Source organism: Nilaparvata lugens, chromosome 4, assembly GCF_014356525.2.
Source record: "Nilaparvata lugens isolate BPH chromosome 4, ASM1435652v1, whole genome shotgun sequence".
Classification (NCBI taxonomy): domain Eukaryota; kingdom Metazoa; phylum Arthropoda; class Insecta; order Hemiptera; family Delphacidae; genus Nilaparvata; species Nilaparvata lugens.
The window spans coordinates 54,975,907-55,002,643 of record NC_052507.1 but is presented as its reverse complement, the minus strand read 5'-3'; the positions used below and the strand labels follow the sequence as shown (position 1 = coordinate 55,002,643).

General features: G+C 34.6%; 1 protein-coding gene across 1 annotated transcript in view; it reads right to left on the bottom strand.

Moving 5' to 3' along the window:
* Positions 1-1,395: 1,395 nt before the first annotated feature.
* LOC111063697 (general transcription and DNA repair factor IIH helicase subunit XPB) overlaps positions 1,396-26,737 on the bottom strand; it is a 28,131-nt gene continuing 2,789 nt past the window's right edge. Inside the window, 15 exon segments of the mRNA XM_039425894.1 lie at positions 1,396-3,007; positions 3,010-3,081; positions 3,613-3,696; positions 5,522-5,782; positions 7,310-7,535; positions 8,730-8,982; positions 9,996-10,147; positions 10,987-11,131; positions 13,322-13,526; positions 15,115-15,297; positions 21,894-22,064; positions 22,852-23,001; positions 24,248-24,358; positions 25,624-25,757; positions 26,121-26,195. Coding sequence (XP_039281828.1) covers positions 2,879-3,007; positions 3,010-3,081; positions 3,613-3,696; positions 5,522-5,782; positions 7,310-7,535; positions 8,730-8,982; positions 9,996-10,147; positions 10,987-11,131; positions 13,322-13,526; positions 15,115-15,297; positions 21,894-22,064; positions 22,852-23,001; positions 24,248-24,358; positions 25,624-25,757; positions 26,121-26,195 — 2,351 coding nt within the window. The 3' untranslated portion in view covers positions 1,396-2,878.

Genomic DNA, 26,737 nt, shown 5'->3' with positions numbered 1-26,737 from the left:
TTTCTTATGAGCTGCTGATGTCGATCCAACTCCTGGTGGTCCTGGATTATTGTAGCCGGAGTCGTCTCTTCCAAGGGGTTACAAAATTATTTAAAAATGACTTTTGCTTTATAAGAGCATCACAAAGTCTTATAAGAAATTTAGTAATTCAATTTAACTTTAAATTATTACAAGATATAGCAAGGTATTACGCTCTATAATTTTTAGTGACCTCTCATGGTGGCAGTTGGCAGGCGAGTGTGGTTCTCGTTTCTCAATTTTACAATTCTCATTTCCGATTTCTAAATTTGCATAAAATTTGAATATTCTAGTCCTCCGCCATTCAAGGCTCAAATAGACCATATTAAAATATTAAATTATTACTTATGTTATATATTTAATAATTTCTTTGCCTTCAGGCCATATCCAAAACATAGACTATACAACAATTTTTTATAAATTCTATTTATTTGTAGAAATATATACAAATATTTTTGAATCGGCTCACTATTGCCGCCTATCAATTGCCACTATTTGATTGGTGCATGCAAATTATTACAGTATTCATGCGCCCAGTAACCTCCTACTTCCTTAATACATTTAATTATTTTTGTAGGGGTTTTTAAATATGCTCTTTACATGCTAAGTAATTTTTTATAGGTTATTAGTTGTTTCATACATTACAATAATTAGCCACGTGAGACTTTTAGTTCCTCAAATTGCATACTGTTTTGCCACAATAAATTTCTGCCAAGGTGTTTGGTCAGATTCTACATTGTATGGCTCGGTCGATCGTTAGGTCGCCGATCAGTAAATATTTATGCCTAACCTCAATTTTCAATATTTTATATAATATTATATAGTAGCAAAATTTATTTCCATTCCTCTTAGGCTGTTGTACAGTTTAGCCAGGACGTCTGATATTATCTAATCTTTACGTTATCTCTTTGGTGATATTAGCCAATTACTTCACTTGGACCTATAAATATTTCAGCTAGGGATTTTTATTTATCAATCCAAATTAAATATGTTACATTGTATAATAGGGTAAGTGGATGATTGTATAGTCATTAAGAGTAAGAGGTAAACTATTGAAGGTGAATGGAAAATAAAGCATGCATATTTTTGACCAGTCTCAAGCCTCTTCAGCATAATGAGGAAAGACTATAGGAGCAGGATAACTTTCAACTAAGTTATTCAAACAAGGTTTTAAAGTTGTCCCGCTCTCGACGTCGTTCTATGTTCAAAGGGGTTCAATTAAAAAAGAGAAAATTCATTATTTCATAATTTTTATTAATTCAAACAACAGGTAGAATCACAACAGAGTCTCCTTCACTTATTACAATTTACAACAAGATACAAATTTGTAAAATTCAAAGAAATAAGGAACAAAATTCAATCAATAAAAACAAATTGCAAAGTGATTGACAAGAAAAATACAAAAGAAACAAATAAAAGCAATTATGATTGCAAAGTGAAGAAAATGATCAATATTTATGTTCACTTGAGTTTAGTAAACAAATACAGAAATGCAATAATCAACATAATATTCCTGAATAATTTACATATTATAAAGAAATGCAATAGCAAGTTGCACGAGGATCCAATCAAATTTAACCGCCGTAAAATTATATTATCTGACGGAACCAATAACACTAAAACCAATGATAGAGTCATTGGAGACAAATGAAATCACTTCATTGAAATAATGGTTGGAATCTTATCCTTATTCTTCTCTCCTGATCACATGAATGATCTGCTTTCTTATAGAAATAAAGAATGAATGGCCCTTCGTAAAGGGGTTTCCAGATTGAACTAACTTGATGAAGTATTTCAAGACATTTTTGATAGAGAATCGAATCAGGCTTGAGCATTAAATTCATACGATCAGATACAATAGAAGTAATAAATTCGTACGTTAGTAGCCAAGTGAGAACCACTTCAAATGCCAGCATTCGATTGATTTAGTGGAATCATTTGTGTAATTTGATAGGAATACTGACAGAAATGAATCTCAATAAACATTTTTACTTCTTGATAGAGAAATGCTCAAAGTATAAGCACTCAACTCGTACGGTGTGTGACATACGTTTTCGTACGGATTATACTTGTATGTAGTGTGAGCATCAAGGAATACATCAAGTGTAAACACACAACTCGTACGAATGGTACAGCGGGCCATTTACTAATTTATATTTTGTCCAACTTGAGGTCCATTAATTCAAGTCGGACCGTGAATGAGGTTGTTGTGGGCGGGGCAAATGCTGCCAGACGAGTCGGACAAGTCTGGTGAACTGTTCTACTGACTTGTCCGACCTCAAAGTCAGCCGCCTAGTCAGGTTTGATTTGGAACGTGAGTGGGGATATTGGACTAACCAGACGGAGCGTGAATAGTGGAAAATCCAACGTGATGGCCCAACGTGGGGCCATAATACTAAGGCGTTGTACCCTGCAAGTACTACCTGGTCGTGGGTTCGAATCTCGCTGAATCCCATCGAATAGGCATGGACGTTTGAACATCTCATCAAATCACTCTCGCACTTCCCATCACCCACACAGAAGCAAAAAGCTCATGTGGGCATCATCCACAATAAAAAAAGTGAAAGACCTTGTATAAGTTTGCTTACAATGGATATTTGTAAACAGTGTGAGCGTGATCTTAAGGTAAGTAGTAAGATTAAACCTTACCAAGCTCAAGAAATATAATAACATCAGAGACCTGCACTGTATCACTCCTAAACTCAGCCTCTCAACTTCTTAAAGGGGGATGTTTTACATTGAAGGTTTCACCAGGAAAACAAAATCCTAAGCTGTATCAACCCCTAAACTTTTAAAGAGGCTTGACATTGGAGGCATTACCAGGTTCAAGAATAACAAATTCAGAAGTCTACCTATCCGATCACCCCCTAAACTTCTTGAATAAAGGATGCTTGACATTGGAGTTACGGCGATACTCAAAGTAAACGGCGTCGTCAGCCCCCGACATCGACGCCATATTGCCGGCACGTCGCGACGACCCTCCCCCTCTGCCGCCCCCGAAAGCCCCACCCCTTCACCGGGCATGCGCTCTTCATCTGCGTCCATATCGCTGGCAGCCAGCACCTACAATTCGAAAGAAAAAAAAATGAAAATTTTAATAAAGGAACATTTATTGAAAATATGACAAATAAAAGGGAACATGTATTGTCGGCACACAACTAAATTGTCTCTGGATTGTCTTCAATGTTCAAATATGTTATAATTTTTCATGTGTTACGTCATATGCAAAATATTTGATTCTGTATGATATAGATAAGTTATAACTATAGGCTACTGTAGATGATTTCAAACATCTACTATTCTCTAAAGTAAGGGAAAGAGTTGAAAGAAATATTAATTGAAAAGTGATGATAAGTAAGTGAATATTTTAAAACGACTGGACTAATTTAAAGTGAAGTAGTAGCGGAATTCCGCTATAAGAACAATGCATCCTGTCAACGAGCGAAAAAGTTTTGTCGCGTCTATTATGCCAGTACAGTTGGGACCTGAGAACGGTACAAAGAATGTTGTATTTTTCAATATTTTTGTATATATTTTGTTAAATTTCAAATTTGACTATCAAAACATTAAAAAATATATAGTAGGGCTAATTACCTGTTGTAATAGCTGACCCTGCTCCTCACGTGTTTTGTACATCAGTTCAGCCTCTTCCTCCATTCCAGCTAGTTTGGTTATCACCTGAAATCAGAAAAAAAATATTATTCTCAAAATGTTCTGTTTCTTTTCACAGTTCAATGTGTGAATTCGAACGAGGTGGATGCTAGTTTATAAAAATAAAACGTATAATGGGGATATGAATGAAACAAGAAGAGAAAGGAGAGTTACAATAAGAAAAATATAGTGCAAGAGTTGAAGGAGACGAAAAGGGTTCAGAGAGAAAATGAAGGCACTACAAGAAGAGAAACGAAGTAAAAGGAAAGAGAAGATAAACACAATTTGAATTGAAGAGAAAAATTATTAAAGAAGAAAACATTGGAAGAAGTGTGTAGTTAAAGACAGTAGAGCAAAAAAGCAAAAGTGAGCAAAAGAGGACAAGGCAGAAGAAATGTAAATAAGTAGGAGAAAAGAAACTCAAAATGAGAAAAAGACAGTAGATAAAGGAAACGGCACTAGAAGTAGAAGAAGACGATAAAACGATGAGTAGGTATATTCATAGTAGTATTGATATGCAGAGTGGGTGATAAGTCCGAGAACGGCTTAATATCTTATACACAATGGTAATTTGACGGTGGGTGTGATTGGGGATCCCACTAAAATAGAAAATACTACTTTACTATGACTTCAAAAATCTGGTCCGCCATATTGAATGCAGCTTTGTCTTTTTAAATAGGAAGGTGGTCTTGCGATACATGATTTCGATACTGAATTTCAACAAAAAATGAATGGCGAAAACCGCACATCGATATCTTGAACCGTTTGGAAGATATTCACATTATTAATCAATACTACTTATCTATTTCATTTCTGATTTTCATGGTATTGATTTATAATGTCTACTTTTCCTATCTATCAATTAAGAATGGTATTCTTGGCACTGATACAGTCAATTATCTGCTATGGTATTGTATCCTGGGGAAGTTGTGGGAGTTCAATTTTGCAACCTCTCATAATTCTTTATAAAAGAATAATGGAATATGTTTAAAGAGACCCATAAGATATCCAACCGAAGTATTGTATAGAGAATTTGGCGTTTTTAGTGTTGATACCCTATTTGAAATAAATCTTTTCAAGTTTGTGTATTTAAGACGTTCAGAGTTTCCAGTTATGGATGAACATGTATATTCCACTCGTCGAAATCTTGCTAATAAATTAAAATTTTTTGTCTTCATTCAAATCTAGGCTTGTTTTTTTTTACTTTTTTTTCTGGGTAATTTATTGTTAAAGATTCATAATCCCATCTTGTGAAAAGCCACTGATTATTGTATAAATTTACTTTATTGTTTGATACCTCAAATTGTTATTGTATTATAATTAAGTTGACTCAACTAGAGAGCGAGACATCCTCAACACAGGTTTAGCCTAAAGAGGGATGCACTGTGTTTTTTTTCTGTTACACGCTTAATATTTTATCTATGTTCAATCATTATGCTCAAGGTATGTATTTGTATTACCAATTGTAAAAATGCAGTGAAATAAACGAATTATTATTATTATTATTATGTGAATATCTTTCAAACGGTTCGAGATAAGGATGTTCGGTTTTCGCCATTCATTTTGCCTTAAAATTCCGTATTGAAATCATGTATCGCATGACCAACTTCCTATTTAAAAAATAAATTTGCATTCAAAATGGCGTATCCAATATGGCGGACCAGATTTTTGAAGTCATAGTAGAGTAGGATTTTCAATTGTAGGGGGATCCCCAATCACACCCACCGTCAAATTACCATTGTGTAAAGAAGACGCATAAACGATGAGTAGTAATATTTATAGTAGTATTGACATATTTATAAGATAATATACAAGTAGTTAGAGATTTGATGACATAGTAGACCTAACTTACCTTATAGGAGTATCCCTGGTTGACCAAGAAGCGCTGCCTCTTGCGACTGTAGCCCATCTCCATGGTGTCCTGCGACACGAGTGTGTAGAAGAAGGCATTGTACTCTTCGGCGATGGCGCCCTTCTTGGCACGCAGAATACGCCCCAGCCGTTGCGCCTCCTGGCGACGCGAGCCGCCGTGCGACGAAATCTGAATCAGCACATTCGCCTCGGGCAGATCGAACGAAGTGTCGGCCACCTTACTCACAAAGATTGTGTTCACCTGGACGACAGGCAATCGAAAAACATCTTGAAATCAACAGACAAAGAATCTGTGCTAAATCTGCCTTAAATCTGTGTTAACAGCTAATACTTGTTTGAGATAAAACAAAGGGTATTAAACTTCACAACATCTATTCTCATTCATCACTCATACATTTCAATGAATTGGTAAAATATTTATACTGTATATCAATTATAATTTTTACATTTTTTGTATCAAATTTAGGATAGGAAGGTATGAGTTTGAAATTATATTCCGAGCAAGTGTTTAAAGACGTGAAAAGTTACAAATTTGCCGCAAAATATTTTAGTATTTTTACTGTATAATAATAATTTCAAATATACGATGAAATCTATAAAAATAGAACTAAGGACATCTGCTTCTAGGCACAATTTTTGGACAGTTTAATTTTTCAAATTTCCTTCTGCTATTTAGTTCTTCGCTCAATAAATGTAGTTGGAGAAGTGCTTAGTTTTATTTATATAGATTTCATTGGATATTTGAAATAATTATAATAAAGTAATAATATTCCAGCAGTTGGTTAACTGCAATTTCTAATAAAATCTTTCATCTATATAAATAGAACTAAGGACATCTACTTCTAGGCACAATTTTTGGACAGTTTCATTCTTCAAATTTCCTTCTGCTATTTAGTTCTTCGGTCAATATTTGCACTTGCAGAAATCCTTAGTTCTATTTTTATAGATTTCATTGGATATATTTGAAATAATTATAATACAGTAATAATATTCCAGCAGTTAGTTAACAGCAATTTCTAATAAAATCATCAATATTTTATAGTATTTAATCAAAATCCACTTGAAATTTCAATCAATCATTACAGTTTATGATAATCTCTACTAAACTAAACTCTGATATGACCTCTTAAATGTTAAATAGCCCCCAAAAAGATAAGGCCTTCATCGACAAGATCCAAAAAATAACGTTTTGATGATAGAAAAAGATTTCTGTAACTCGATTCTGAGATGAATGTTCAAGTTTCTGCTCCAGTTTGTGCTATGTTGAGCAGAAAATCAAGAATGAACTGGCCAATAGAAAACGATTCGTTATTCTGGTAGTTCATAACATTTCTACACAATGTACAAGCAGTTTGGCAAGGGTACGGAGTTGGAAAATGATAGAGCTATCTACTTTGTCTAATCACAGACAAGGATAGTAAACTAATGTTGATCAGATGCTAACTCTATAACCTGAATCTCACTATAAATGGACAAATTAAGCTACCAACTATATAGAAAAAAAAACTACTACTGTATTTATATGATGAAATGATTAATTGAACAATCAATGAATTATTTTTTGTGATACTTTGAGTGTTCATCTATGTATAATAATATTATAAAGACAAGAATTGGCTTATACATTTACGGGATAGAAAATACACAAATGATGACGCAACATCACGTCTGAACTACTGAACTGATTACACTAGTAGTCTGTGCTGATGACATGAAATTGCAACAACATTCACATTTTTTGGGGAAACATAATAAGTTTGCAACTGACCTTGGGATTGAACTTGAAGTTCTGCAGGATCTGTATACGTTCGACCTGGGAGGTGGGGCCATGGATGTAGGGCTTGCCCATCTTGAGGGCGTAGTGCTTCAGAGCGAACACATTGTCAGAGAACACAATGGTCTTATCGCCGCGACGCTCGTGGTAGCGAATCAGGAACTGGGTGGCGCGAAACTTGTTTGGGTTCATCACGTAAAGCAGCAATTTCTTGCATGTTCTGCAAAAACACACAAATTCCTTGGTTTCGGTTTGATGTGTACAGAAAATCATAAAATCAATACAGTGAAATGCTATGTTGAATTTGAAGATTTGAGTTTGAATAAAAATGATTTGATAGATAAAATAATATGTTTACAGAAAATAAAAAACAAATCTTCGTTATTCAAACTCAAATTTTCAAATTCAACATAATATACCAAAAAAATCACAGCTAACGAGGAAATTCATTCTAAAGTTTTCTACTAGCTTTAACTGGTCAATAATTGAACTAATTTCTCTTTTACGACAGTACAGTACTCACATGTTATGTTCTAAAAACGAGGTTTGAGGCCTGATTTTCGAGTTATGAGAGGGATGCTGATGTAAGCATCAAATAAAAACCATAATATTCAATCAATGGACATGTGAAGTCTGAGCGCGTTTTAATGTATTAAGCCCAATCATCAGTGTACCTTGATGAGTTCCGGTGCCTTGAAACTCGTCCGTATTCAACATAGCATGTAAGTAGACCTACTGTACTGTTGAAGATGAAATTAGCTACTTATTAGATATCAAGGAAAATTATGCCTCACTAATGTCTCTCGTTTCTCCTTTTCCTTTCAATTATCTCCTTAATATCTAACAGATAATGAATTGTAATTTAGATTAAGGAATAACATGAGTTTAGCTTATATCCCACTAATCTAAATCTAAGGACATGGTTGGAAAGAAGAAGAAATTTCCATTATGATTCATATAATTTGTTTCTTTGATTGACGTTTTTCAACTTTTTAAGAGCGTTCAAAGTTGAAAAAGTACATTCGTCAAGTTCAAAGCCAAATTTCAAAACATTTTGAATGTTCCAAAAAAGTTAAATAATGTCAAACAAAGGAGCGAATTATATGAATCTTGTTGGGAATTTCTAACCATATCCTTAAAATTAGATTTCGACTGTTAGTTTTCTAGTAGTAATTGACGTTTTTCAAAAATATCAAAGAATCTATAGATCTCGAAAACTAAAGTCAATATAAGAAAATTTATTGGACATTTTTTGTTGCAAATTTCATGTAGAATCTATAGTCTTCGGCTGTACACCTTTCGTGGGACACTCTGTAGCCTATATTGTAATTACAAACTTATGCTTAAGCAAACTTGATTTGATTATATGCATGAGTCCCCAAAGACACAAATAACAATCAGTCAAGTTACTCACCGGCACAAGAGGTACTCGCGATAGAACTCGGGCGTCATGGGACACCAGACCTCGGCGCACTGGACGCGTGCGATGTAGCCCCGCCGTTGCAGCTCCAGCCAGTTGGCCTCGTACAGCTTAGGACCAATCAGGAAGTTCAGATCGGCGATTTTGTCGTCCTCTCTGAGTAGCGTGGCCGTCAGACCCAGCTTGCAGTGCGACTGAACTATGGTCAACACACGACGGAACATTTTCGCTGGGATTGTGTGCACTTCTGTCGAATCAAATCAAAGGAATCGAGTTATTGATTTTGTTAGGAATCGTGTTATTGATCCAATAATTGTGTTAGAAATCGTCAACGGAATCGAGTTATCGATCCAATAATTAATTGTGATAGGAATCGAGTTATTGATCCAGTAATTGTGTTAGGATTTAGATTTCGATGTATAAAATACAGTCAGTATGATGCACTGTTAAATCCTAAAGCCAAAAAGACTAGAAAGCTAATGACTGTAACTTGTCACACAGGTTAGATGCAGTAGTTGAAGTCGTGACTGTGAAAATAACTAAAATATTTATTTACTAGTATGAGCCATTTAATCCAGATTGTTTTCCCTGATATAAAATATTTATGACGGTGTAAATAAAACCAGTCCAAATATGTAGGTAAATATAGTTCCCTTTTTTAGTTTTGAGCCACTTTTACTTCTTGAAAAACAAAAGCTTCTTACAAGTATTAAAAAATTATAAATATGCACCAGACGATGACATAATGACCAAAATATAAAGTTCTTTTCAACTTTTAATAGTTTAACAAAGTTATTGTTTCTTAAGAACTAGAAGTGTATGATCATAAATGTAGTCGTATATCTACGATCAGTAGATAGTTTTAGAAGTTCAGTAGAAGTAATAAATGTAGTCGTATATCTACGATACCATCATTAGATAGTTTAAGAAGTACAGTAAAAGTTATTGTTTCTTGAGTGGCTCTATGTCATGGAAGGGCAATTTTACTTTTATATTGTCATTGAAAGTAGCCCTGGAAATTTCTAGTTATTTATGATCGTAAATGTAGTCGTATATCCACGAAAAGTGCTCGGTACAAATTGATTGATGATCTACCGTCATAGGTATGATAATACATATGACTGTGTAATGGGGTCCTAAAGCTTTGCTTTCCATTGAATTATGTCACGGTAATTTCAAGTTTAGATGGTACAGTCATTGGAGGAGACTCTCATCGGATAAATGAATGAATGAATGTATATAATGAATGAATGAACTGACCATCGAGGACCATGATGCCCCATTCCTGTTCTTGCAGCCAGCGCATAGTCTGCTCGGCTTCCCAAGACCGCTTCTGTGTGTGTGTGATCATCGAGTAAGTGGTAATTAACACGCCGCACCCGGCTGGGCGATCCTTTGCCTCTGACGTGAATCTACAAACAAAAAACGAATAAATAAATGAATAAAAAATAGATAAATAATGAATGAATATATATTATACATTCAAGTACAAAATACACTTATCATAAGCAATGATATCTGGAAAAATTATAATCTTATGTCAGCAATTCACGTTAAGTTACACCAAAGAAGTGTACAGGTGTTTTATACAATTGCACAGGTACATCTTCCCAATACACCAACAATATACAATTACACTCAACATATGCGGTTCCCGGCAAAAAACAAAATCCTATGTTAGCAAAAATTAACTTTACATTCACCAAATAAGTTCAACTGTACAAGTATTCCTCGACAGTATACCTGTACAGGCAAGAGCTCACATACGTTAGAATGCACCGGATGAGTAAAGGATAGTTCTTGAGAGAAAATAGGAACTGTCAAACACTGTCTTTTGAATCAAGATGACATGACTCAATTCATTTTATTTGCCACAATACAAAGATTCAAACTAAGGCACTTATTACATTAGGACACCCGAGAGACACCAGTGTTGTCCGAGTGTAACTCAAGCTTAGAACTAATGGTAGTCCAGCGTAGGCCGGGCTGGCGACACGAGTGAGGAATCAAGATCTGGTGTCCCGGCTGGTTTATAGTGAAATGAACAGAATAAGAACTGATGCCACGCTACTCGCTAGGACACTCAAAGTCCAAGCCTGTGTCCTTATGTAATACAGGCTTAATTGTGAAAATAAAGTAAAACAGTATTACTAGAGTGTGATAACTTTAATCTGTGTGAATATAAATTTAGATAATTGTAGTAAATAAAGATAGTAATATATTGGGTGGATTCTGAACCACCAGTTGTCACCTGCAAATAATGCTGTCATCGGCCGTTGACCAGGTCTTGAACTGTTGCTTCCACTGTTCCACAGACACACCTGAGTTGCACAGCACTAGCGCTCTCTTGCGGACTGTACAGCAAGCTGTCACGCCTACCAGACTTTTACCCGCACCTGTAATGCAAATTCATGGTATTCTATCAACTATAACATAATAGTATTGTTTGTAACAAATAGTAAGCATAATATTCCAAGTTTATTAAGAGAAGTTTTAAATTTGAAAAACATTTCTAAAGAGTGTTAATGTTAATACAATAAAGAACTTCAATGGATACGAGATCCTCAGGGATATTTATGGTATAATTATTGTTCTACATGATTTAAAAAGGTAATACTTCATAAGACATAATGATAAAATGACAGATATTAGTATAAACTATGAAATTGCTAATGAAGTACAACTACAGGCAAATTTATCGATTTCACACACCCAGCGATTTCTTAGAATCCAGGAATGTCCCTCCCAGATGTAGAAAAATTCAGCTTCTTTCCCCTCCCCACCATAAATTATTAACCGCACAAAAAAGGGACTTTTTGGGACTCCCCCCAGCATTTGGGGTTTGAGCTTTATTTATGCTAACATACATACAACGACTAGCGAAGCAAGTAGCGATTAAACGTAGAGACTAGAACTTCTCCAGTTTCGTTTGTGTTGCTATCATCAGTTTCTCTTTGTAGAAAGCAACGCAACGGAACTGAAGAAACTCTAGTCTCCACGTTATTTGCTCGTTGCCCCCTGTAGTTTGGGGAGCTTTGAGTCGATCATCGTACTCAAGAATGTGTTGAGAACCAGAATTCACCCACAGTATCCATGCTTGTTGTAGGAGGCGACTAAAATGGACCTCAAGGCAACTCCAGAAGTTGCCTTGTCTTCAAACCCACGGGATCTGCCCCATCAGGGCAGTTTCGGAAGGGCAAAAAGAAAAACCCAAGAGACCAGAGATGGGCGAAACTCCAGGCACAAATGTGGGTCAAGAGGCTGAGTCGAGGGCGGAAGAGGCAGTTTAGCGTCCCCTTTCTCAGCGGAAGGACCTACAAAAAGGCTAGGAGTGGAACTCACGTAGGTCATGAGTTTGTGGTTGGAGAGGCCAAAACTCACCACTGCTCAAAGAAGGGCAGCAATTCAGGCAAAACCTCTTGGGAGAGGTGAGGCTTTTGGCCCTGCAGAGTTTGGGAGGGGCAAAAAGAAAAACCCAAGAGACCAGAGATGGATGAAACTCCAGGCACAAATGTGGGTCAAGAGGCTGAGTCGAGGGTGGCCGGGCGCCCTAGAGGCAGTTTGGCGTTTCTCTCTCAGCGGAAGGACCTACAAGGAAGGCTAGGAGAGGAACTCACGTAGGTCACGAGGACTAATCAGTCTGAAGAGACTGCCAAGCATATCACACTGGATTGCGACAAGGATTGCAACCAGGTGATGAATGGAATGTTAGTATAGGGAAAAACTCCTGGTTCTTGTAAAGGACATAGGTATTGGTTTGCCTAACATACTACTTGGGAACACAATAAGCTTGGTTGAGGTGTGGGGTTCTTTGAACCTTTGGATCCTTGAATCCGTCCCTTCAAAAACAATAAACAATATTTGCTCGTTCTGTTGCTATCACTCCATGTGAGCTACCCTCTGTGTGAGCAACACATGAAACTTTGTATATTGCGAGAGAGCAACTAAAGTTTGTTTCAAGTGAGAAGTCTTATTCAAAAACAATAATACTACAATATCTCGAACCAGAATAAGTTTTATCATGGAGAAAATGTAGCATAACTATCGCATAAATAATATAGCACAACTAGGACTATCGTCTTTAGTTAACAATGGAATTCGGAACATACATGTCTCATATTACCATGGACTATTACTATGTTTTTTTTTAGTGATCAGTGGTCCAGTGCATCATAGCAGCCTAGAGATCCCGGTTCCAACTCGCACATAGCCAAAAAGGTTTTGATCAGGTCACTACCGTGTTATCGGATAGGCACTTTTTTGTCGGTCCTGGCTGAAGTATGACAGTCATAAGACCCATTGACGGCTTAAATGCTTAAATGATATATTCAGGTGAGGTGGAACTTCCGTCAGGGACTCCCCACCAATAGAAGCCATACGAATATTATTATTATTATTATTATTCTATTATGTCAAGTGAAAAAATTTGAAAAAAATTCATTAGTTTTATTCTAAAATTACAAAATAGCATTACAGAATATTACATTTTTGTATTGCTTATACAGTAATTCAATAAATAAATAAACTCTCTTATATTTTTATTAAATTGAGTTCGTTTAAAGACAAACGCTTCATTATTTGCTTACCGCAGGGCAGCACAATAACACCTGACCGCGCGCGCCCGTTGCCAAACATCTTGCGGAGACTCTTCTCCTGGTAGGGGCGCAGAACGGCGGCCGGGCGCAGGTCTATGTTGATGTCCGGGTTGACCGTATCGTTGCGGAAGTCGTACTCGGCCAGCAGCGGGTGTTCCAGCTCAATGCACCGCTTCTGCAGCACTTCGATTTTCTCCTGCAATCGAACAGAATGAGTAAGATCATGCAGCTTTTCTAAAGAATTCATATTAATTTTCTTCAAATGGATTTGAATTAATGATACAGTATTTAAATAGGGAAACTTGGATGTAGAATTATAGAAATTAATATTATAATACTTAAATATACTTTCTTTATTTCATTTTTATTATAAGCACCTGGTAACCCGTGCTCCGCAAGAGTCTAATTAAAAACTTGACCAACTGAAAACTTGACCTAATGAGATCTTGAAGAATTTAAAATAAGCTTATAACCGTCCTTGGTAAATTAAAATTCTATATGCATGCGAAATTCCAAGAACATATATATGAGTAATATAATTGTAGGAACAGTGCGGCAAACGACTAAAAACCATTGTTAATGTACAATGGGTCATATGAATAAAGTTGAGCATTTGCTTATACTTCTAAAATATTGAGCATATGCTTCATTTTCTATAAATAAACGTGAGCAAAACCTTTTGCTCATGCTCATCAAAAAAATAGTTTGAGCATTTGCTCAAAAGTAAAAGCTTATGTTCAAAATTGTATGGATAAACTAGAGCATTTGCTCAACTTTTGAAGCAAATGCTTAAAAAAAAGCTGATTCTATTCTGGAGCAGCTTCTCACCTTTTGCTCATAGTAAAATGGCTCAACTAATTCGTGTGAGTAAGAGGAAATTACCAGATACGATCACAACCAATAGTTGAGAACTATAAAACTCTTTTTAAATTCAACTATGATATATATCATCATTATTCCTACAAAAGAATAAATACAAAATATACCTATCCGATATAAAGATAGCCATCACAGAATAGGAAATAGGCATTTAAGAAGATGAGAGTGTAGACGATTATAAGAAGGCTATTGAGATTATAATATTATGTTGGAGATTATTATAGAGATAACATTTTTTCACGCTATTATTTCAAAATTCAAAACTCAACTAACCTAGAACTCAATTCATATAGAGAACAGAGCAGACGACCAAACAGAAGCGGTGTCTATACTTGCATATTTAGCGCTAATCTTTCGCTATAAAAACAAAGTAAGGCCACAAAGGCGAATTAGCTGATGAAAAATCTTAAAAAACGTGAGCATTTGCTCCAGAGTTTAGGAGCATAAGGTAAAAGTATAAGGTAAAGCTTATTCATATAAAAATGAGCAAATGCTTATGGTTCTACCTAATGCTCATGAGCAAAACCTTAGGCTCCATGCTCATGCTCATGAGCATATGCTCTGTTTTTATTCATATCGCCCAATATGCTATCACTGACCAAATATACCTTGAACAAGACCGTTTTCAGAGACTACCGATCAGAGAAACGATTTTGGGGTTTGCCCTGTTGTTTCTGCACTATTATCCCAACGTTTTGAGAGTTATCACATGTTTAAAGGAACTTAATGTACCCGGTTCGCACATTCGTATTAAATTTAAAAGCCGTAAAATTACGTAATCCAACATAAGCAATGAAAAAATCTGTCAATGCGATGACGTCATTAGAAGGCGCCAATAAAAGTACCAACAGTTCAACAAACGAGTAACTTTTAGGTAGAAAGATTAAGGTCTAAGGTGTACTGACCTGATTGACCTCAAACGACACCGTCTTAAGGGCTGCCTCCTCATCCTCGTCCTCATCGGCCTTGTCCAGTTTGTCGTAGAAGTCGGTGATGTCATCCGGCACAGTCGCCGTCTCTGTCGCCCCCTCACCTCCTTCTCCCACCTCACTTGTCTGCTGCTGCTGCTGCTGTTGACTGCTTTTGAACTGATAGACGGAACAAATCAAAACATTAATTATTGAAATTTGAAATTTCAATTTATTTGCCATAACATTTTAAAATCAGTACTTACATTAAAAATATGATAGATACTATAAGTAATATTATAAATAAGTGAATTTATATAAAAGGCACTACCGGCATAAGTGGAACTTGTTCGCCAGCAGTGAGTGCGATTGAAAATTACAAATATTATAACATTAATCAAGACTAAAAGTGGATATATACTATAATATCCATAGTAGAGAATCAATAAAAACGTACTATAACAGACGTATTATACACTATGATCTTACAGTTATTACAAAATTATCATTTTATACACTTATCTTAAAATAAACTCTAGATTTTACCCACTCTTCTATTTCACTACTTAGTTTTTTTGTTATTCTATTGTTTATAAAGTGATATGGGACTATATTAGCAAAGTATTCCATGAAGTATGTGATGTTTATTTAAAGTTAATCTTGTAGAGTTTCGAGTATAAGGATTGAGTACAGACGGACGAAGGTTGTGTAAATGTGTATTCAAAGTAAGATGCTGCTTATTTCTATTGGCATGTGTAATGATTTTCCCTACAAAGACCTGTCGTAGCGTTGAAACCCCAAATTCAACAAACAAATTCCTGCTTGGATACAGTCTAGGCCGTTTTAGAGCGGCTCTAATTAAATGCTTTTGCAGGGTAAATATTCTATTAAAGTGCGTGTCAAAGGTACCCCCCCATAATTCTATTCCATATTGGAACAAGGAGTGAGCGTATGCATGATATATGGTTCTTATGATTTTGATATCCTTTAGAGTATTAATTTTATAGAAAATGTATATTAGGTATTTTAATTTAGATATTATGTGTTGTACATGAAAGTTCCATTTCAAGTGACTGTCAACTATTATTCCAAGATATTTTAGAAAATTGACTTTTTCGATTGTTCCACAGATACAATTATTGGGTCTAGAGACGATATGAGAGTCATGGTTGTGAATTTTTATATCTAATTCAATAGGTGGTTCACCAGTTTTTGTTGGAGTAAAAGCAATAAATTTTGTCTTATTTGAATTTAATGTGAGAGTTTGCTCATCAAACCATCGCTTAGCAATGCTTAATCCTTCATTTGCGTTTTCATATGCCTCTCTCCATGATGATCCAGTAAAATAACAATACTGTATCATCAGAAAAAGATATCTTGGTGGAATTCGGGATATTTAATTTGAGAAGATCATTCAAATAAATCAAGAATAATATTGGCGATAAGACCGTTCCTTGAGGAAGACCAAAACTTGTTAGAATTCTTGTATCAGTTTTATTGTTAAAGGTCATAGTTTGTGATCTATCCTGCAGATAGCTGGTAATCAACTTTTTTGCCACTCCACGGATACCACATCCATTGAGCTTATCTATCAATGTCGAATGAGGTATGGTATCAAAAGCTTTGGCCAAGTCTAGGAAAACAGCCAGTGTTTTAATGTTCTTATTGAAATTCCTGTTAACTGAATCAATCAATACCATAACAGCATCTTTGGTTGATTTACCAGACTGGAAACCATACTGATTTTTTGCAATTAAATTATTTTTATTTAGGAAGTCAACCAATCTCTTTTTAATCAGTCTTTCTATTATTTTAGCAAAATTGCTAAGTAGGCTAATTGGTCTATAATTTGCTGGATTGGTCTTATCGCCTATTTTATGGATTAATATCATTTTGGCTATTTTAAAACGTTTTGGAAAGTAACCCTCACTAAAGCATCTATTTATTATTATTTCAAGTGGGCCAGCAATATAAGGGGAGATCTGTTTCAGGCAGCGACCAGTGAATTTATCCTCTCCAGGTGAAGCATAATTTTTTAGGGAATTTATCGTGAGTGAAATTTCAACAGCATTTGTTGGATGTAGATAGAGACTATTTACAGGAGGTATGGATAATGATCGTAGGGGAGATGTATTTCTATTGTTATCTAGTGCTTCTGCATATTTTTTCCCAACATTTACAAAATAATCATTAAATATTTCAGCATCTATTTTTGGTTCTATCTTTGAGTTTTTTCTATTTCTAAAATTTCTCTAATATTTTCCCATGTCTTTTTTGTGTTACCTTTGTTCAATTCAAACTTATTATTAAAATATTCAATTTTTGCATTTCTAACAATGTTATTTAAGGTGTTTCTGTAATTCTTATAATGATTTTTCAGAACTGTATTGAAAGGCTGCTTTTTCAGTTTTTGGGCCATTCTATCTCTTTTGCGCATTGCACTCACCATCCTCTGTGTAATCCATTTTTTTAATGGCCTTTTCTTATGTGATATGTGTATGATATCAGTGTGTCTAACTATGTAATAGGTTAATTTGTCAATAAAAACATCTACCAATTTATCAATGCCCTCAGAGTGTATCATATTTAAACAATTCCAATTTTCTCCCACTAAGTCATTCTTCAATGTCTCGTAGTTTATTTTCATAAAGGTATTTTTAACAGGTGGATTTTGGATAGAATTAGAAAGGCAATTTATATGAAATGAGGTACAGTAGTGGTCAGTGATAGTAGATTTTATAATAGTTGCAAATGTATCACTCTCTTTAACGGATCTTGTTTCGAAAAATATGTGATCAATGCAGCTGCTGCTATAGTTCTGAGCTCGAGTGGATTTATTTATAAATGACTTGAATCCATTCAGTTGCATGACACCTAGATATTCATTACTTAAATTATCATTGTCGAGAATATTTATATTTATGTCTCCTATCAAGATGACGGAACTGTCTGGCCGTGAAGACTGCAGATATGAATCCAAACTGATAAGAAAACTATTAACAGCTAAAGACGGAGATCGATAAAGAGCCAACAATTTGTACATTTTGCTATCAAATTCAAAATCCAGACAGATTGTGTTTGTAAAGTCTATTGTGATATCAATTCTATTGAATTTAATATCGTTATTTACGAAAACACATAGGCCATCACATTTCGTGAATCTATTGTTTTGATTGACAACGGAATAGCCATCAATATTGAAGTTGAAAGCAGAAGAACTATGAACCCACGTCTCTGTCAAAACTATAATATCAAATTTAACATTACTGTTGCTTATATAATAAAGAAACTCATCAAAGTTTTTGGCTATACTACGTATGTTCATGTGTACAATGTTGAAAAATGTACCCGTCTGTTCGTGATAATTACATGGGTCAAAAGAAAATAAATCGTTAACTTCAATTGTTTCCTTATCATTGCCGTATATGATTGGATCTTCAATCCCTTCAAGATTCATTAATTACAAAATAGCAAAAGATAAAGTACTTTGAGAACAAAAAAAAACCTTTTTAAAGAAAGAAAAAGAAATATTCTATGAGAAACTAAATAATTTTTTAAAACACTTTTAGCTTTAGCGTCTATTCTGAAGTGAATAGATGTGCCTAGTTCTGAGGCATTACACAAATATATAAAACTGAAATAGAGAATACATGATGAAATGAAATAGAAAGTGAAGGAGATAAGATAATAATGATCGAAGTGAATAAGATGATCAGTTGATTAGCATTCATTAGTCACGTACACGAAAGCCAAATGATCTCTTGTGAGGCTACTAACATATTAATAATAAAAATAAACAGAAATAAAAATCTTATCTTAGTACTGAAACTGAGTGTGAAAAATATTGTTAATTAGAAGTCAATCAACATGAACTTGTAAGTAAAATAGGCTATTTCTTTGAAGAGACTATTAAATTGAAGCATTATGTACTCCAAATACTGGATACAACTAAGATTGAATGTATAATATTATGATTGAGTCCATTCACACTAAATTCAGCCTAGTTTATTGTCCATACTGTTCATAGAAATAAAGTATTAGATAGTCCATTGAAAATACACTTAAGTTAAAAATAACAATATTGAAAGAGTCCATTCTATGTAATTGGTAAAAAAAATAAATCGTATCCATCGTAACAAACCTTCCAAGAAGCTGCTAAGCGTTATGAAAAAGTAAATTTAAAAAAAAAAGAAATACATTTGAAAAGTCTCTCCTATTAATTCGTTTTTTCTTGTAGTCAGGACTATATTTGATGAACGAGATCCTTTATCGTGACTATAGACTGTGGTCTAGAGTTCAAGTCCTTTCTGACATAGATACGCCCATTTCTGAACCAGACAAATTTCAATTTACCGTCCTTCTGCATAGATTTGGCAGACCTGAACAGTGTGCGATTGAACGGGGACATTGTTTCGTTGATAAATACCTTTAATTTGTTACCCGACCACCCTATTTCGGACAGTGTCAGATCCCCTTTGTTTTTCTTACAGTTCAAAAACTTTTCCTTATACAAATGACAACAGAATTTCACTATGATAGGTGGATATTTAATGAGTTGATCACTTGGTGATTGATACGAATTAACGTTTGCGGGGTTCCTGTGATAGTTTCCTAGCATATGTTCTTTCAGTTCAAATTCTATTGCATCAGATATTTTGTGTAGAACTACGGTCAAATTCTCACTTTTATCGTAGGGGATGCCGATTATGTCAATACAGTCTTTTCTCAAGTATTGTTGTATATTGTTGTTTTCTGCGGTAAGTCTTTCAATGTCCTTTCCCAATAACACGTTGTTTTTTTTTCAATCACATCTATATGATTGAAACACTTATTGATGTCTTCGGAGTTTTTCTCAATATCTGATTTATTTTCCTTGTTTAATTCGAATAGAAACTCAATGCTTTTAATCATGTCCTTCTGCTCCGTTTTAACAGACTTTATCTCTTTTTCTATATTATCTAGCTTGTCGAAGAGCATTTCGAAATTGGCTTTGAAGTCGATTTGATGACTTGCACTGATAGTTGTTGTTTGCTTACCCGGTACCCTTATCACTGCTCCCCTCACCACCAGCACCGCTGCCACCTGCCGCGCCACCGCTAGCACCATCCTTCCCATCCCCACCATCCGCCGATTTAGCCTTGGACCTTGTCATCGTTTCCAATGATCTCAAAATTAACTATTGATTTCTTCAATAAATATCGATTTAAACTCGAATATTATTAAAATTTGACAATTCAAGAAAGAAAAACGTATGCCAGCACTTGAATGGTCACGACTGTTCACTCAATTTCAACAAATACTATGTAATACATCCACTATTTACGAACAAAATAACAGAGCCTCAAGAGACGACCGGTCACTCAGACATTCCGAGCGCAACTGAATTAATTTATCAATTAAGCACGATAGGTATAAATTAGTCTTTGTTGATCTTAAGAACTGATCATGATGACATCTCTTTTTGAACAATCAAAATCAGGAAGAAGACAAATTTTGAACTTGGTCTGTTTCTCGTTTAAAATAAAAACGACATGAAATTGTCACAATAACTCATTGATAAAGAGCTTATGAGCCCGGCCACACAGAGAGCGATCTGCGATTTTATAGGTATTTTAGATATTTATCCTCCTAATAGAATATGATCGCAGATCGCTCTCTCAGTCATAAAAAAATTCAATTAGTTAATGGTAAAGCAAACGAAACTATGGTGAGGTCCACTTTATAATAGCAGTGTAGAAAGATAGGAGAAAAGGGTTGCCAGATCTCAGCCTTGCCACCCAAACAGCTGATACTGGTATATCTGATAAATTTATCTGTTCATTATTGTTGAAAATAGTTAATCATATTTTATTTGTCAAGAAAATATATTTTTTAAAGATGTGATATTAAATTTTCATGATTGAGATTAAATATTTTGTCAATTAGTTGAATTTCAACATTGTTGATAAACGATGTGGCAACATCGCAATGCGTGAAAGAGATAGCACCATCTGCTTTGTTGAACGATAGACAAAGATAGCAACACCATTGCAAATCACACACTGCCATTATAACGTGGACCTTACTATAGTATTTAAATTTTCTAATATCCAAGAGGATGTGCGAATTTCAAGTCGTTTAATTCAATATGAATGTCTACCACAAAATCACCTTTACTACAACACAGAAAGTTGAAATCATGAATCGCCTCTATTTATGTGTGAAAACCATTGAAGCTACTACGTAGAAATACACTATAGAATCCACTTGAAGCTACTAGAATCATGGTTAGAGAGTTAGTTTATGAAGTAGACAATAAATTAATGGTTGTATAAGTAGATTTTCTGCTCATTTATCTCATAAACAATATGTTAATACAGTATCTTGATTCGTTTACATGGTTTGTTTACTTGATTACAACATGAACCTTAGACAACAAAGTGATTTATAACTTGTCTTTTTTCTTTAGGGCTACTTTTAATGTATATAAACATATAAATCTGATTACCCTTTTAAATTATTTTTTCACGACATGTTTTGGCTACTAATGCCATTTTCAAGTCATTCATATTATTAAGATTATACTACTGTATAATCTGAGGAGATAATATTACGATGTTATCAAAATTATGAATTTTGAAGAAAGATCTCCAATATATAATTCTGAACATAATGCCATAGTCACTAAGCAAAAAGAGCACAAAAAGTTTTCTTTTCATTAATTGATGCTCAACTACTGCATGTGATAAATTGTTACTTTACACAAGTCTATCAAATAAATACAAAGATTCAGTGACCTGTGGTATCCCTTTCTTGTCCATAATTTGTGTGGTGAGTGGAGCGGCCTCCTTGTCCACATTCCTCCTCAGCCTGCACTCCTGTACAACTGGATCCTTCAGCAGTTTCTGCAGAACGTCCGGAAACGGAGACTCCACGAAATACTTGTTGTGTTTCAACACTAGTTTCACCTGAAAAATACAAATATCAAACTGAAGTCTTAAAAGTGCGAAAGTGCATCCGAAATCTGAAAAATTTATTTGGGCGACAGGACTCAAATAATGTTCAATATTAGTGATAACCTGATTCTTAAGTTGCGCCCATACTGCTTACAAATATCTATGAGCTCCTGAGTAACTGAGCCTTCAAAAATATTATAGTTATTAATATTTTAAAATTTGTTAGCCGGTTCACCGGCTGCAAACAAGTTTATTAAATTTAACCGTGATTCACCGCTGATTGAGACATCTTCCGCTTATTTAAATGGTTCTTGTGCAATTGGTTATGTTAAATGACGTAATTTAATCAGAGTTAAATTTGACTGCAACCGGGAGGTATGTTAAATAAAATGACAAATTTGAACTGAGAAGCATCGCTGGGGCTTTAGTCTAGTTGATTTATTTCAGATTTGAATAAAACACAGGCTACTGAGCAGAGTCAAAGTGATATAAAACCCTCTCTTAGTAATCGACCACTTTTGATGAACGGATTTTTTTTATGTGAAAAGTGTATTTAACCTTATTTTGGACTATGTCATTCACTTCATGATAGCTGCATACAGTTGATATTCATTTATTTTTCGCAAAGCGTATACGTCAGGTTATATGAAATGTTCAAAGTTAGTAGGCTACATCTAAATAATTAATCTAAATTTGGAGAAAGAAACAATTGAGAGATCACTGCTTTTCCTCTCCTAATCCTATTGAATAAAAATATGCGTGAATCAATGATTTGAATGAATGAATAAAATCAACCCACCTTGCCATATGACAACGTACACAGCCTTATAAACTCGACTATACCCTCGGGCACACTGGTTTTGCTCAGTCTTTTCAAATACTCAATGATGTCGTGGGTCTCCAGCCCCACACTCACAGCCGCATACAGCGAATAAGCCGTCAATTTGTACTGAAAAAGTGATACAATTGTAAAAAGTTGACAAAATACTGTGTAATTAAAATAAACAAATATTGGTACCTACCAAAACTAAATTCACTTCAACGTGTCAGCATTGGTTGAATGGGAAGCATCCATGTTATTCCTAGGGGATGCTGACAGATGAAAGTAATTTTCACAATAACAGCATACATATTTTTTATTTTTACAGAGGAACACAGCCATTTTTATTGGATTTATTTATTCATCTAATTTACAGTATTTTCTAATATTTTAGTTTATATACTAATTGGTAATATAGCTAATTATTCAATGAATTATACAAAGTATTGAAAATTATCAATGAAAATGAGAATTGAATGCAATTTAAATTTATTTAATATAATATTGTAATGTAACTACATAAATCGACGCAGTTTAACAAATAATAATCGATTCATGGTAAATGATATACCGGGTGTCCCACGAAGAGGTTTACACGTTTCATTCTATATTACATGCCCATTCATGCACCAAACTTTTTTAAATTTTACACAGTTTACAAAGTAGGTTCTAAAACTATTCTGGGAAAACTCCCTAACCTTCGTAGAAGCAAAATGGCGGCATTATGAAAAACTATACCTTAAGAATATTAAAAAGGTGTTTTTGGTTTTATAGAATATTTTTATTGTTGCACTTTAGGGCATATGACTTGGAAAAAAACTAGAACATAGCCTAAAGTCCAAACTTATTAAAATTAAAATCCATCCACAGCAACACACTGATAACAGCGCTTAAGAAATGATTCGTAAGCTCTTAAAAAGAAACACCGCGGTATCAGGAGAAGTTCCTCTTCTATTTATAGTTTTAGTTCCTCATCATTATTGAAGCTATGGGTATAAACTCTTTCCTCCAAGTAACCCCATAAAAAGAAGTCACAAACCGTTAAATCTGGTAATCAGGGTGGCCAATCTACAAAATCACTTCACGACCAATCCAACGGGCATGAAGTTTGTCATTTAGTAATTGCTTGACATGATTTGCGAAATGTGGTGGAGCACCATCTTGTTGGAAGATTGCTTGATCCATTTCTGGTACCTGCTTGGTTTTGTAATATCAACGAAAACTTGAGTTGTTCTTATTCCAAGTTAAATATGTTGTTTGCATAATAACTGTTGAAATATCGTTTTCAGTGTGCTTTAGATAAATGGATGATTTGAAAGAATAAGCTTGGATTAAATAGAGAATAACTGGAGTTTAAAACTTGACTTAGGCCTACCTCATGTATGAATTCCGGTCGGCACACAGGCTCTGAAATGGCGATGAGAAAATCGTGAGCATGCTTATAGACTGGCGAAAACGATTCCAAGAATATGTGACCATTCGGTGCCTGCAAATATTATAAATGTTATTAATAAAACGTCCACTGAAAGTTGTAAGATAACTGAAAAAATTTGATTCATGATAGATATATAATTATTAAGTAAAGAGCATCGCAACTCCAATCTGCTATCACTACGACTCAATTCAAATTCAAATTTATTTCTCAAAATTAATTTGAATTTGAACTACGACTATTTTAGGTTTGATCCCCGTTAATTACATTTAATGAATTAATTGTTTGAATTTAATTGTATCGATTCTTACTTCTTCACCATCAAACAACAACTCATAGACTAACATGGGCATGGGCACTCATCATCAAATGGAAAAACCTAAACATGAATAATATATTATAAATAATAAATAAATACGACTTGAGTTCTTGGTAGTGCAGCCACTACTTTATTAACGCATTTTCTAAGATAGTATTTATGAGTGTTACACAAATATAAACTGACATACCAGATACTGACATATCACTTACGTCTATCAAGTTGTAGCGCGATTAAAGCTGTATTACTACATATCAGTACTGTATCAGTGAAAGTGACAAGCACAAATATATAATTTCCATGAGTTCTGTTTGGACTTTTCTCACTCAGCACGGACCATTGATAAAGCTAATGGTGGACAGTAACTAATGGAGATATTCTCACTGTATGTACCGGTCACTGATATGTGGGAATCCAGATTAAATGACGTCATCGCACTGCCGTCCGGATCATTCATTATAGTTCATATAAAATAAGTTGATACTTTGACAAAATATCCGTGTTGCCAAATTGTACGAAATACAATCTTTTTATGCAAGCCCGTATGACTGGATATCTCCAAATTGAAAAGTCTGCATCGACTGAGTTGTCGAATTGAATACATAGTCATAAGGGCATGCATGGAAAGATTGAAATTTGGAAACACGGATATTTTCTCAAAGTCTCAACATTTCCTATACAGACTATAGTTCCGTTAGATGATTCCATTCCATTATACATATTACAGTTCCGATAGAATATACCGATATGGATAGTACCGAGAGGAGTTTCTATAGATAAGAGTATGTTATAATTTCGAATAGGTTCATTCAATACTACCCATATTCAATATAGTTTGCGCCTATTTTATCTTTCCAATATAGTAATTTTTTACTTAATAAATTAATATGAATATCTACTACAAAATTACCTTCACTACAAGACAGAAAAATAGAGGGAATTTTGTTTTTATTGCAATTGGAAAATCACTCGAATTGAGGGAATAAGTATGATAACTCACCACCCATAGTGGTCTAGAGGAATGATCTGGTTTCAAGGCCATCTGTGCCCTATAATCTTTGGCTCCAAACTCATCTTCAAGGACACCGTCATCAGCTGTTTCTACGTTCTTTTTTGCGGCTCCTGGAACTCCCTCTATACGCAAAAATTTTAAATTATTTTAAGAAATGTATAAACAATATGTATAATAATAGAAGCTTTTATTGAAAGATAAAAAAATACGAAGTTATTATGTAATAAATATTGTCAGCTAATTTTCCCCATGGATAAAAATCCGTCAAAGGGAGTAGGCTATAGCTACAAAAGTATAAGACAAAAAAAAGACATAAGACTGAAAGTAGAAGGAAATTTAAATATTTTAAAATTGACAACATATTAGTAGAAAATGATTTCTTGGCAAGTGAATGAGCATATATTTATGTTAAATGTATGATTGAAAGATTAATTGACACGTTCAACGATATTATTGGAAAAAATAAAAAAATTGGGAGAACTCACCATCATCATTCCCATCTGCTGGATCATCCACATAGCTTTCTTCCTCGTCTTTCTTCTTTCTCTTGCTTCTTTTATCTGAAATTAGAGGGAAACATTAGTAATTCAGTAATTTCCATCCATGACCAGAACTTAGATTGCGTCAAAATGTAAAAACTTGGAACAAAGATAAGATAAAAATGGAAGACCAGTCATAGAGCTCAAAAAACATTGTATTGCCTCTTCATCCAGGGGGTGGAGAACCAGACTCATACTCACAAGCCTCTCACGGAGTATCCTCTCAAAGATTTTCTTCTCCTGCTCACGGGAATACACCGGCATCCTGTTGAAAATCTTGAGTGGAAAGACAGGGAAGCTATTATGTGATTGAGTCAATCTGGCATGAGGCAAATCGATGTCATTCCCGATCCTTGTGTTGTGGGGCTGTATACATGTCCTCTTTCCTGACAGGTTTGTTCTAGCCACTTCTCAACAGTAGCAGCGAACTAAACAAATACTGACTATAGACTGTCATAATCTTTAGTCTCCCAAAGATTGGGGCACAGTGTTTCAGACGATGAACTGAGATGATGATCTGGAGAGTTTTCTCTTGTAGCATCAAGATCTTTTTGCAGCCGATC